The 14,635-nt window shown below is 38.2% G+C and overlaps 1 protein-coding gene across 2 annotated transcripts in view; it reads left to right on the forward strand.

Moving 5' to 3' along the window:
* The window catches only part of nfatc2a (nuclear factor of activated T cells 2a), a 146,675-nt gene that overhangs the window by 22,082 nt on the left and 109,958 nt on the right, over positions 1 to 14,635 (forward strand). For both annotated transcript variants that reach the window (XM_072556530.1, XM_072556531.1), the window contains exon 4: positions 11,214 to 11,416. In XM_072556530.1, the coding sequence (XP_072412631.1) occupies positions 11,214 to 11,416 (203 nt within the window). The remainder of the gene's footprint in view (positions 1 to 11,213; positions 11,417 to 14,635) is intronic.

Below are 14,635 nucleotides of genomic sequence, written 5' to 3' on the forward strand. Positions count from 1 at the left end.
ACCTCCAAAATAGAAGCTGCAATGTGATCCTTATAGACAGAAGAAGGGGCTCAATAGTAAACATGCAGTTATTCTCAAACACGTGACTAGCAAAAAATGCCTTGTTAAAAAAAATTCTAGTATTCTTTCATTAATTTCTGTTGAAAAAAGCAATTAGGTGTTCACAGTCCTTCAAACACAAGCACACAAATAAAACTGTTAAACAACTTCACAACATCTCCAGTCTATACAAAACAAAATGTCATTTTTAAATGGGTTGTCTCTCAAAGTAGGACAAAAAAAAATTAAAAATTAAGATAAGTTTACAAGTTTACTCTCATTTATTTCCTATAAATATAAAATTATCTCTGATATCTTTTTAGTATTTAGGTAATTCAAATAAAGCTACATTCTTATATACTGTAAACGTTGTAAGCATGTGCACAAGTATGCAATGACACCTTCATTACTTTTCCCCACAACGTGAACAACTTTCAAGTGATTAAAGTTCAATAGGAAACTCCAATGGAGCAGCCTGTCATTTTGGTTTTAGACTCTTTTTCGAAAAGGTTGAGGACTTATGACCAATATAAGTCAATGTTACCTGAAGGCATGGTGCAAGTATATCTCAAGGCATTCACACACCTAGGGCATCTTTTTTCACTGTAGAGTATCTCTTTTGGAATGAAGTTAGCTTTTTAGAAAAGTATCTCATGGCCTTCATTATGCCAGAGTCACCTTCGTGGAACAAAACTGAACCTATCCCCAAATCAACAGTATCAAATGCGACTTTGAGTAGTTTAATAAGATTAGGGGCAGTGAGCACTTGCTGTGATGAAATTAGTTTCCAGCTTCTCAAAAGCTGCTTTGCACTCCTCTGACTTTGTTGCTTTGCTTTGTTTTTGTAAAAAAAATGGAGCAGCTATAATACTGAGCTTTGGTATAAACTTACGATAGAAACCACAATCCCCAAAACTCAAAGTTTCTCGTTCAGTTTAGGGGTATGGGATTCCTAAAACATGTACTTCTGCTGTTTTGACAGCACTGCTCCTTGTCCTACAGTGTGTGTTAATTAGATTATTTGGGATTTGGAGATGTTGGTGTTGGACTGGGGTGTACAATGTTAAAAATCACACAACACCAGGTTATAGTCCAACAGGTTTATTTGGAAGCACTAGCTTTCGGAGTGTCGCTCCTTCATCAGGTGGTTGGATGAAGGATGAAGGAGCAGCGCTGATTTTTAACCTCGATTATCTGTGCTTTTGAAAAGTCACTCTTGGGAGATTTGAGCTGCCTGTAAATTTTGAAACACAGCTTCTGATTATTCCAGTGTGCTCCTTCCAAGTGTCCCTGTATGCTTGTATATTATCAAGGTAAGCCAAACAGTTAGTGAGGCTAGCACTGCTTCAGCTTCTTTGACTGCGTTCAATAAGTTACTTTTCCAACATGCTTTTGATTCTTGCTTTCACCTGAGCCTGTTTCTCTGGACCTAAGCAAAAAAGATGCTGTTTCATAGCAAAGAATTCTCCCCCATTCTCATTATGTCAGAACAAAAAAACTTTTTACTCAGTGAACAGAAAGAGTATGGAATGTACTTGCTTGAAATGTGGTGGAGCCAGGTTCAAAGGGGCACTGCATGATTATTTGAATAGAAATGGCATAGAGGTAAATGGGGAAAAGACAGGAGATTGGCAATGGGGGATTGAATCAGTGCAGCCATGATGGGCTGAATGGCCTCCTTATATACCATAACAATTCTGTGATTGTGTGATATTTGGGTAAAGTTGTACACTCTACAGACTCCTTTAAATTCTGAGAGTAGCCTTGTTATGTCTTCTCAATCTTCTGCATCACAGTATGAAAGCACGGTCTCTAACCTTCCTAAGAGTTAAGGAGTAACTGCCGGATAGCAGAAGGTCCAATTTTGGAATTGTCTAGTCCTTCTTCTGCCTCATTTGCATTATCTATTTGTCCTGACCTGCCCTCACTAGCTGAAATACTTGTGCTTGTTTATTCTCCTGGCAGTGATAATGCTTCAGAATATTGATACAACACAGCCTAATTGTTATCTGGAAATCTGGGATGTCAATCAAATAACTTACCTTCCTCATTCTTTAGACCACCCTATTTGGATTAGTAAACTGATAGACAGTGAAATTTGAACCTTGATCTGACTAGGTCTCTATCAGTAATCGATGTCGAGTGAAGAATGGGGTTAACTTTTCCACCATTATTTTGACAGTGGTTACCCTCAAGGTTATGTCTTTTTATTGTAACTATATACCACTGTCCCGCATTTGTTTCTAGTAATTGATCCCACATTGCCTACTAACATCCAGTGAATGGTTCCTCAAATACAGGTGCAGGAATTAATCGTGCCAATTTTCCCACCATCTGCCATGTGTGGCATCTTTTACAAATTTGCAATGTCTTATGAAGACCTTGCCAGTACACATTTTGACTTACACGTTCTTGGATCTTCTGGGTCCCTACATGTCCTGCCATAGGAATTAATATTTCTTAACAAGATTTTGAAAATACCACTATTGGGATAATTATTGTCCAGTCTTTGTCCATAGGTATGTGAGGAGATCTCCATTTGTTCGTTAAAATCCTATTTCATATTTAACATTTCATGTAATTTAATGTCTTGGAACTACTTCAACTTCAAGCTCAGCTTGAACTGAATCATTTACTTAACTCTGTAACAATTTACTGAAACTCTATCAGATAAAACACATTGAGTAGTTTCTTCAGATCATCCAAACTCCCCAAAGTTAAAAATCACACAATGCCAGCTTGTGGTCCAACAGGTTTATTTGGAAGCACTAGCTTTTGGAGCACTGCTCCTTCATCAGGTGATTGAATCACAAAACCATTGTGGCACAGACAGCCTCACAGGGAGTCTTCAATATCTGGACCGACATGACACCAATTGTTAAAGTGCACTTGAGAATGTAACTTTTAAATAAGGTTTTGTGATTTACATATGAAAGAACTGAAACCAACATGGTCATTCTAAAAGATGAGAGACTTAACAAACAATCTGGGTCTTTTTCAATATATAATTTCAGTTACATCACACTGTAAACTTTTGCTATAAATTCTGTGTCTTACAATCTTATTCTCCACAATCACCTGATGAAGGAGCAGTGCTCCAAAAGCTAGTGCATCCAAATAAATCTGTTGGACTATAACCTGGTGTTGTGTGATTTTTAATATTGTACACCCCAGTCCAACACCAACATTTCCAAATCAAAAATCCCCAAAGTAAGCTTCAATAACCAAATATCTCTCTGTACTGTCAGTTTGACCTTCAATGATGGACTTTGTTTAGTTATTGCTGGCGTCATTACATGTCCTCAAACCTTCTCCTATGTTTGCTCTGTCTCCTTGATGTCACTAGCCTTTCTCATGGAGAAGCTCTTATCTTAATTCCTGCCTGAGGAAGTAAGTCACTCCACCTACAGGTAAATTAATAAGAACCTCTATAGTTACCATTCCAGACATTAGGTCATACCACAGGATGGTGCAGATGTGTACTTGCTGCTGATATCATTCAAGAAAACCTTGACATTCATGAAATTTTCTGGTGGATATGACATCTTTCCCCAGTAAAAGAGTTTGTATGGCTTCCGTATCTATCATTGTGGCTAGAAGTTTACTTGTCTCATTTGGTCAATAAGGAGTTACTTTTTCTCCTAACAAGAATATCTGGTTTACCTTCCCTGCAGTAACAGAAGTTTTGTGCATGATCTCACAGTTGCAGTCAGAGCTACAACTCAGACTATGGTGTGCTGGGTCAGAACCCTTCTTTCTGAATTGACCTTGTACACCCCTGTACATCCCATGGATTTACTCTGCAGCTTCCAGTAACCTGCATCTAGATGTCCACCTTGAAATAACGCAGACATTGCAGCCTTTGGACATCCCTTCCATCCACAACACCATCTTTTCTGGCCTGGGGAGGACATCAAGGGGTATTTGCAGCTGCCCCTTCTCATCCCTATTGACTAGCCTTCCTTTCTCCTTGTGCCTTCTATTCATCTTGGGGTTGGAGGGATAACAGACAAATTGCTTGGATTTGTGATGAGCTCTTAATTGCTAGCCATGTTAGCTGTCTGTCTCACTGTTGCAACTTCCGTTTTTTGAGAGTTTTCATTTATGGAAAAAGTGAATTTTAAAATTCTTTCAAGAAAACTATTTCACTAAGAGTTTCAATGCAGTTGCAACCTTTAATGTCTGTTACCCACAATTAAAACTATTTTGCACTACCCTTTCAGTTCTATGAATGGAACCTTACAGGGCCCTGACCCATGTAGGCTTTGTTGAGAAATCTGGGAGAATCATGTGAGACATCTTTTATGTCTAAGAACATTGGCACTAGTAATGAGTTACAGCTTAGGGCCTATTTACCATCACAAACAAAATCTTAAACAAAAATAGAAATTTCTGGAAAATCTCAGCAGTCTAGCAGCTTCTGTGGAGAGAAATCAGAGTTAATCCTTCCAGGTCCAGTGATCCCTCCTCAGAACTGAATAATCATAAGAACCTGCCTCCCCCCTCCAACAGAAATTATGAGGTCAGTGTTCACCAATTTTGTTTCAGAAAAAACATATCTTTCTCGGCTGTAATTTACTTGTCCACCAATGTCTGCATACTAAAGAAATTGAAATATTCAGTTGTACATATTGTAAGAAGGATTTCATTCCTAACACTACAGTTGGACAAATTCCACTGTTAGGTTTCCAGAGACCATGAACAGAATATTCTACATCACTGTCTTTCTACAGATGTATGACAACCAATCATGCTGAAGAGACTGTTATGAAAAGGGAGTTTTATATCAACTCTTGGTTAAAACTGCTTGTCATTATTAGATAAATAATGACTTAGCAAAGAAAGCTTAGTACATGAGTAGTCACTGTACAACAGAAATTGTTTGAAGAATTACTGTACTAGTACCAGTCTCAAATGACAATCCAATAGGCTTTTGCAGATCAGATGCCAACTTCATAATATTCTTGTGGTTAGTATTCTTTGTTGTTTTGTCATTCTAGTATATCCATCTCTTCATCCCCCTCTTCTAGCTGTGCTAACTCCCAGAAACTTTCGTGATAGATAGATTTAAAAAATTGCAAGAGATTTATCTAACACAGTTATTTCTGTCCTGTAGTAATACCTCCAATGTAGATAATAACAGTAGATGATTAACTTTGTTAAATTTGAAGATTATTGAAGGATTGGAAAAAAGGAGTTAACAAAAGAACTATATGGTCTGATGCGACATTTTAAACAACAATATTGAATTTTTCTTTAATATGACATGATTATTAAACTTCTAAATTTAGAAAATTTATACTTTATTTTCTTATCATTGGAAATAACAGTATTCACATTATTCAGACTTTAAACTTGAAAAAACAAGGAACACTACATCTTTCATTTCACTTTGCACATTCCTGCAGAACTCCTTATGATCCAGTGTAATCAGTCAAGAGTCATGCAGCATGTGATATTTTAACCCAATTCTTAAAAACATCTTAAATTTGTTGTTTCCAATTTCTTGGGCTTCATTTAGCAGGAACAACATGCAAAGAAATGTGGGTTTTTTGCAAATTGTTTGAACCACGCCATTAGATTATTCGGGCAGCATTCACATTTTGCTACCAACATTCAGGATGCCACGGATATGAAATTAGGATTGATACTGTATAATGATTTAGTACTAAAGATGTTGATTAGGAACAAAAATGGCACATAGTGCTTTTGTGCTCACTTCTGTTACGAATCGTACCAGATATCATTATAGCAAAGAGCAAACAAGAGATATCCTTTACCCATGTCAGAAACAGGTTGATCTGATTTGTAGCAGAAGTGCACACACGTGGATTGAGTGTCAGTTTGAGCCTTAACCAGTAACTAATGTATCCAACCAATAGGTAATACCAATCCAATTTTACATCTGTAGCTTTTCTGAATATTGGTAGCAATATGTGAGTGTTGTCTGAATAATTTAACAGTGCGGTGTATGATTTGCAAAAAAGCCACATTTATTTTTATCTACTACTGTGTATGCTGTAAGATTTCCTGGCTGTCTTTATCAAGTTTGGCTGACGTGACTTCACTTACTCAGCAATGTGATTGAATCTAAAGTGCCTGCTTTAATGATCTAGCAAGCCACTGCAACTGTTATATTGAGAGCCCACCATTCCCAGCAATCTCAGGGCAACTTAGAATTGGCAGTGTCATATCAGCTTATCAGTAATAACCATCAGGCCCATCTCAGCTACATGAGATATAGGGGAATGGATGGGAGATAGAAGAATAATGAAATGGCAAAAGTAATAGGCAATTCCAGAATCAGACGTATGTTTCTATAGCATGAAATGTGATTCCAGGATTATTAATTACCTTCCTGGTGTGAGATTTAAGAGTGTCTTTGATGGCTTCAAGGTTTGGGAGATCAGTCAGAAGTCAAGGTCCACACTGATACTAATGATATAAGTAGGAAGATCGATAACATTCAGAAAGTGGAATTCAGGAATTCGAAAGGAAATTAAAAACAGCACCTCAAGTGTAGCAGTCTCAGAATTGCTGTCTGTGCCATTGCTAGTCAACATGAGAACAAAAGGATGAGTTGATTGAATATGTGGTTGGAGAATTGGTACAGGAGTGATGACATCAGATATTTGAAGCATTGGGACCATGTCTAGGGCTGGTGTGACCTGCACAAGTTGGAGGATAAAGAAACTGATAAGAAAAGGAAAAATAAAGTACAAATTGAGTAAAAACATAAAACTGGCCTGTAAAAGTTTCTACTGGTATATTAAATGGGGATGTTTCCTGAAGATGAATGTGGATTAAAAGTAGAGTCAGGAGAATTTATAATGGGGAATAGAAAATGGCAAAGAATCCAAGTAAGTATTTTGTGTCATGTTTTACTGAGGAAGGTTTAAGAAATTTAGATGAAAGTGACTCGTATTAGTAAGAAAATTGAACTGGAGAAATTAATGTTGCTGTAAGTTCTTATATCCCCAGAACCTGATAGTCTACATCCAAAAATGCAGAAGAAAATGACCATAGGGATAATTGATGCATTGGTAATCATATTTCAAGATTCCACAGATTCTGGAATGATTATTGCAGATTGGAAACTTGCAAATGAAACCCTGCTGTTTAAAAAGGAACAAAAGAGGACAAAAGGAACTACAGACCTGACAGTCTTACATTAGTAGCATGGAAAATATCAGAATCTATCATTAAGGATATGATAATTTAACATTTTGATAATCTGATTGGTCATGGTAAGCATGAGTTTGTGAATGGAAACTTGCATTTGATAGACTAGGAAATTTATAAGGTTGTTTCGAAAAAACTAATATAAAGTAGACAATGGATGTAGTATATTTGGATTTTCAGATTAATTTCAAAATTAAAACAAATGGTTTGGAGATAATGTACTGGCATGGATTAAGGACTGGCAAATAGAAGGAAACCAGAAAGAAGGAATACACTGATCATTCTCATGTTGGCAGACTGTAACTAATGGGGTACAATAGGATCAGGACTTGGGTACTATCTGTTCACTATGTATCAATGGGTTTGACATGAGGAATAAATGTAATATTTCCAAATTTGTAAGTGATACAAATCTAAGCAGGAACAATGATTGAGTTTTTTGAAAAAATGACGAAGAGGATTGATGAGGGCAGAGCAGTGGGCAGGACCTATATGGACTTCAGTGAAGCATTCAACAAGGATCCTCATAGTAGGCTGGTTGGCAAGGTTAGCTCACATGGAATAGAGGGAGAACTAGCCATTTGGACATAGAACTGACACAAAGGTAAAAAACAGAGGATGGTCGAGGAGAGTTGCTTTTCAGACTGGAGGATTGTGCCTCAAGGATCGGTGCTGGGTCTATTACTTTTCGTCATTCATATAAATGGCTGGATGTGAACATAGGAGGTATAGTTAGTAAGTTTGCAGCTGACACCAAAATTGGAGGTGTGGTGGACAGAGAAAAAGGTCACCTCAGAGTACAACTGGATCTTGATCAGCTCGGCCAATGGGCTGAGGAGTGGCAGATGGAGTTTAATTTAGGTAAATGTGAGGTGTTGCATTTTGGAAAGGGAAATCAGGGCAGGACTAATACACTTAATGGTAAGGTCCTGGGGAGTGTTGCTGAACAAAGAGACCTTGGAAGGCAGGTTCATAACTCCTTTAAAGTGGAAATCCAGGTAAACAGGACAGCAAAGAAGGCATTTGGTCAACGCATTGAGTATCAGAGTTGGGAGGTCATGTTGCTGCTGTACAGGACATTGGTGAGGACACTTCTGGAATATTGTGTGCAATTCTGGTCTCCCTGCTGTAGAAAAGATGTAGTGAAACTTGAAAGGGTTCAGAAAAGATTTGGACGGTTTGAGCTATAGGGAGAGGTTGAATAGGTTGGGGTTGGTATCCCTGGAGCATCGGAGACTGAAGGGTGACCTTATACAGGTTTATAGAATCATGAGGCATGGATAGGGTTAATAGGCAAAGTCTTTCCCCTGGGGTGGGGGAGTCCAGAACTAGAGGGCATAGGTTTAAGGTGAGAGGCAAAAGATATAAAAAGGGACCTAAGGCGCAACATTTTCACACAGAGGGTGGTGCGTGTATGGAATGAGCTACCAGAGGAAGTGGTGGAGGCTGGTACAATTAGATCTGGATGAGTATGCAGTTAGGAAGAGTTTAGAGGGAGCAAATTACAGCCATCTTTACTGAAAACAAGAAATGCTGGAGATCATGGCGGGTCAGCATCCATTGAGAGAGAGCAGTTAACGTTCCTGCCATTCTCACATTCTGATCACTTAATCTCAACTATCAACATCTTTTCTCCACCAGCACTCCACACCTCTCCACCCTCACACCCCAACCCCAACTATAGCATAACTGTTGTCCCTGCCACATTTCACTTCTACTCTGATGAAGAGTCATCTAGACTTGAAATGTTAGCTTGCTCTCTCTCCATGGATGCTGTCTGATGTGCTGTGATCTCCAGCAGTTCTTGTTCTCAGTGTTTAGAGGCAAATGGAACAAATGCTGGCAAATGAGATTAGATGTATTTAGGGTAACTGGTCAGCAGGATGAGTTGGACCAAAGAGCCTGTTTCCATGCTGTACAGCTCAATGACTCTATTGACTTTATGTGTTATGAGGAAGATGTAAAACATTTTCAGGAGGATTTAACAGCTTTAGTGATTGTGTAAGAACATGGCAGATTGAATATAATGTGGAAAAATGTGATGTTATCGACACTGGTAGGAAGAGAAGATGTGTACGATTTGAAAACTGTAGATGTGCAAAGGGACTTGGGTCTCCTTATTAACAAGCCACCAAAGGCTAACATGGAAGTGCAGTAAGCTATTAAAAAGGCAAAGGAAATTTTAGCCTTTATTGCAGAAGGACTGAAGTACAGGAGTCATGAAATTTTGCTTCAATTGTGCGGTAGCTTGAATAAAACACTTGTGAAATACTGTGTCCTTTTATGGTCTCCCTAGCTCTAGTATAGTTAATGCAGATATTAATTCATTTTTGATTATGAATGATGTAAAGGATTACGGAGATAGTGTAGATAAAAGACATTGAAGTATTTGTTCAGCCATGATCATATTGAACAGTGGAGTAGGCTGAATGGGCTGAATAGCTTCCAGCTCTTCTTTGTTTTTATATTCCTAGATATGAGAAAGGATTAAAAGAACAACTGTTGAATAAATAGCAGAGTCTGAGTATTTTAGATGTTATTACAATAGGTTAAAAAGGAACAGGTGAATCGGAAAAAGAGACTGCTTAGAGATTAATTAGAATTTGCTACAAATTGTTGTTTAAACAAAGTTGCTAAATTATTTTGGAAGACAATTTACTAGATGCTTCAAGGATATGGTATACAAGAGACAGAATGGATTGATTGTTGTGGCTCTTGAGAACCAATCCATTGATGCAAGTGTGATGGGCAGAATGGCCTGTACCTTTGTGATGTTCTTAGAGTCATAGCAAGAAAACAGATCCTTCAGTCCAACTCGTCCATGCCGACCAGATATCCTAAATTAAGCTAGTCCCATTTGCCAGTATTTGGCCAATATCCCTCTAAACCTTTCCTATTTATGTACCCATCCAGATGCTTTTTAAATGTTGTCATTGTACCAGCCTCCATCACTTCCTCTGACAGCTCATTCCATACACGCACCACCCTCTGTGTGAAAAAGTTGCCCCTTAGGTCCCTTTTAAATCGTCCCTCTTTCACCCGACGCCTATGCCCTCTAGTTCTGGACTCCCCCAGCCCAGGGAAAAGACCTTGTCTATTTATGCTATCCATGCCCCTCATGATTTTATAAACTTCTATAAGGTCATCCCTCAGCTTCCAACGGCCCAGGGAAAACATCCCCAGCCTGTTCAGCCTCTCCCTATAGCTCAAGTCCTCCAACCGTGGCACACAAAATGAGCAAGGTTGACCTAACGTCCATTTCAGCAGAATGCAGATACTCTGAAGGTGAGCCTTAAATTGGTTTTGTATTTTCTCAATATCTTCAGGTCTGCTAAATTAAAATTTGTAGCTCCAGATGATTTGACCATCTGGATTGCAGCTGAATTCCTGAAATTTGAATCTGAGCCTCATGTCCAAGAGCTACCTAAATAAATTGCAATGACATATAAAAACAAATCAGAATATTTGCCCACATTTGCTGTAACTTAAAGGATATTGCAAGTGTTTGTTTCATTGACTGATGGCACTATTATTCTGAATTTTGTCTGCTTTTGGATGTATCTGATAGCAATTTACATATGACACCAATGGAATTCAGAGTGACAATAATATTCAATGCCTTTAGTCAGAAGGCAGTGGCAGCTTTCAAACATTCTGTGAAGTTTAGCAGTGACTGTATTCATAAAAAATGTGTACTGAAGCATTTAAGAGCATTTTGTTAAATGCACCACATTGGCAATTTAAGGAGGCTATGAGATTCAAGAACACGGTGTGTACATTCTGTTTGTGCTGGTGTTTAAATAAAGATTATATAAGCTAATTGAAAAAAGCCCCTGTTGTTTTAAAAGCAGTAACAAACTCAGGAGTGTTTATTAACCTACAATTGAAAGCTGTGGTAGCCTATCTTTACCTTCATGTGAAGCATCCTAAAAGGATTTAATATAAGCCTTATCTTGAGAGTTCAACATATAAGATATCTTCTCTTTTTCCAGCTCCATGGCTACATGGAAAATAAGCCTTTAAGCCTGCACATATTTATTGGAACCGCAGATGAGCGGCTACTAAGACCACATGCCTTCTATCAAGTCCACCGCATCACTGGCAAGACAGTCTCAACCACCAGCTATGAGAAAATCTGTGGAAATACAAAGGTTTTAGAAATTCCACTTCTTCCAGAGAACAACATGAAAGCAGTGTAAGAATATTATTATTACACAAATATGTTTGTTTTCAAGTATATACTCACAAATAGAATCTTTTAACATGAATACAGCAGTGCTTGATGAAATATAAACTTCCACCTTGTTGACTATACGGATCCTTCTGATCAGTCTTGATACAGTTTTGTTTTGCAAAAGTTTAAATGAATTTGTACACACATTTGGGTGATTGTTTCAATTCGTACAGTTAACATAGCTGCTGAGTTGTTTGATCAGTTAATAACCATGTTTCATCCAAATACATAAAAATTATGCAATTTCATGCTTCAGTACTAATGGGAAATTGGAAAGAATAAATTTCACTCTGATGCAGTAAGGAGATTTATTTCTGAAATTAGAATCGAGAGAATTGTTATCGATAGTACAATATCTGACTTGGAAGTGCTCAATGCAAGTTCTCAAATGCTAAAAGAGGGAAAATATTCCATTCTTCATCACTTATTTTTTCCTGAAGAATGTGACTTCACCAAAAATATAAAGTGAAACAAATTTTTTGCTAATGACTTCTTTAGACTATTATCAAGTATCTCTTCTTCTGAATTTTCACTCTGCTGCATTTGTGCAACATATTTATGTGTAAATTGAAAGTGAAAGAGTAGCAGAAATATTAAAATGGAACTTCCTCGTTAGATTAGATTAGATTACTTACAGTGTGGAAACAGGCCCTTCGGCCCAACAAGTCCACACCGCCCCGCCGAAGCGCAACCCACCCATACCCCTACATTTACCCCTTACCTAACACTACGGGCAGTTTAGAGCATGGCCAATTCACTTGACTGCACATCTTTGGACTGTGGGAGGAAACCGGAGCACCCGGAGGAAACCGGAGCACCCGGAGGAAACCCACACAGACACGGGGAGAAGGTGCAAACTCCACACAGTCACCTGAGGCAGGAATTGAACCCGGGTCTCTGGCGCTGTGAGGCAGCAGTGCTAACCACTGTGCCACCATGTCGCCCACATGCCACTGTGCCGTGTTTAATTTTGGTGAGTTTGGTCCAGTTGGTCCAAAACAAACTGCTGAATTTTGTTTTAATTTATTCTCATCCCAAAAGTGAACACAGTAAGGTCAGCGAAATAACTCCTTAGAGATCTGTATCCCATCGCCACATCACACTCTATTTACACATGAACAGTCCTTGACTTAAATATTGCCTCATTCAGTGTTAGCTATCGGAGTGTCAGTATCTCTGTCACTCCTGTTTTTTAAAAAAAATCTGTCAGCCAGGACTCCCTGATTGGACCAGATTAACAGCCCTGATCAAAGATCTCATGTTTTTTGATGTCCAGCTGGCTGACCTTGTTACAATCATTAGAGTGACTAAAGTCAAGGTTTCAGAAACATGCCTCTACGCATTTGATGAAAGCTTTAAGGGAAATAATTAAAGTCATTTAAGCCATTGGTAAATGGGTAGTGCTGAAATGACTTACTTGGAAACTCTTCATAGAGTGGCATTAGTGAGATCAGGAGATTGGAGTCTTTTGGCCAATTTGGACTCCATATAAATTTTCATTTGAAATAAAAATAAAACAAGATTTATTTTGTCAAGGATTATTGCCAAAACATGAAATGAGGAACCAAGATCCATGACTTCACATTGCTGAGGTCTTGACTTATGCAGATCTTCCACCTCAAACTCAACTTTAAGACCATCCTAAAAACCCTATTCATTTCAACAAGCTTTTGGTCACTTTTGTTTTAGTACCTATGTGAAATGCTTTGCAACATTTTGTCCATGTTAAATGTGCAGTATAAAAATGCAATTGGTTTTGGTTTCTCCAATTGTTTTGCTGAGAAAGTACAGAGATGCTATTTGAATTTCTATCTTCCAAATTGTGTAGAGAATGGTTTGAGCTTTGCCTTTACCATGATTTGTCACAGGCACTTTTTTTTTTACCAGAGTTTGCTAGAATTAATTTATGCTTCAAAAAGAACTTATGCACCCACTCAAAGTACTTGCTAAATGAAAAATCCTCCAGAATACTCCTGTTAGAAGGGCAAATTGCTAATTAATACCACTGCCCTTAACTGCTCATCATAATTAAGGGGGGGGGGGGGGGGAGGGGGGGGGGGGGGGGGGGGTCATGTAGAATTTCCATCCAGATTGCTTCTCTTTTTTAATTTTGTCAACTGTACTATCAACAGCTAACATGCAAAATCTTTCCTGCTGCTTTTATCTGATTTTTAAATTATAAGTAAAATACAAGAGCAAAACAATATGTGTGGCTTAAAATGTTTTACTACTGCCTCCTTTGTGGAGCAGTTCGTAGTTTATAACAGCTTAAGAAAACAATTTATAAGAAATCACTTTAAGTTACAGTTTTAATAAAATTAGAGCATAATTTTTCCATCAAGCAGGTAATGCAAATCGTTTTTATCTTATACTATGTTGTGGTAGTTGTAGTCTATCATTTCCTGTCTGCCTACTTCCAGTTGTGAGTGCTCAATTGGGAGTAGCTTCAGCTCTTGGGGTCAAAGAATCTGCACTGAACTGTTCTCCACAGTACAGAAGATGCTTTGTGGAGTTGACTGAGGAATACTGATACATTCTTTCCTGCACTACTCAGTTATGTCCTTTGGCAGGTCCACTCCGGAATGACTAATGGAGATGCTCTAAAGCTTAATCAAAAATATGTAGAATTGAGGGAAATACTGGATAGTTGTTAAAAGCTGACCAGTTTACTTTTATGCACTATAATTTAGTTGATTAAACATCCATTCACTCACTAGAGTTTGGAAACTGTGGCTTTGACAAATGCATTTCCATTTCTTGACACAAGTTATTGTTGGGTTTCCAGGACAGAATGCACATTGTCTCTTGGTCTAATAAGAAACTCTATTCTGTTTGATGATTGCAGAGGGTGTTAAAACTGAGTGATGGAATTTTGTATATGTCAAGTGTTGGCTTGATCGAGAAAAGATTCTGGTTTGAATTTTTGTTCCCAGTTAGGAGCGCAGAGTCACAAACCTGATGTGTGAGAAAGTGACCCAAAAAATTAGTCTTCAGCACCATATCTAAACCCTCACCCCTCATATCCCTTCACACTTCACATGTTCTTATGCTTGACACTTACTATTCATGCCTCCACCCATGGTCTCATACCATCCAGACTAACCTATGCCCCTCCACTCAGAACCCAAGGTCTTACAATAACCCTGATACTGACCTCTGCCTCCAATACCACCATTTGTT

This window comes from Chiloscyllium punctatum, chromosome 37 (genome assembly GCF_047496795.1).
Source record: "Chiloscyllium punctatum isolate Juve2018m chromosome 37, sChiPun1.3, whole genome shotgun sequence".
NCBI lineage: Eukaryota > Metazoa > Chordata > Chondrichthyes > Orectolobiformes > Hemiscylliidae > Chiloscyllium > Chiloscyllium punctatum.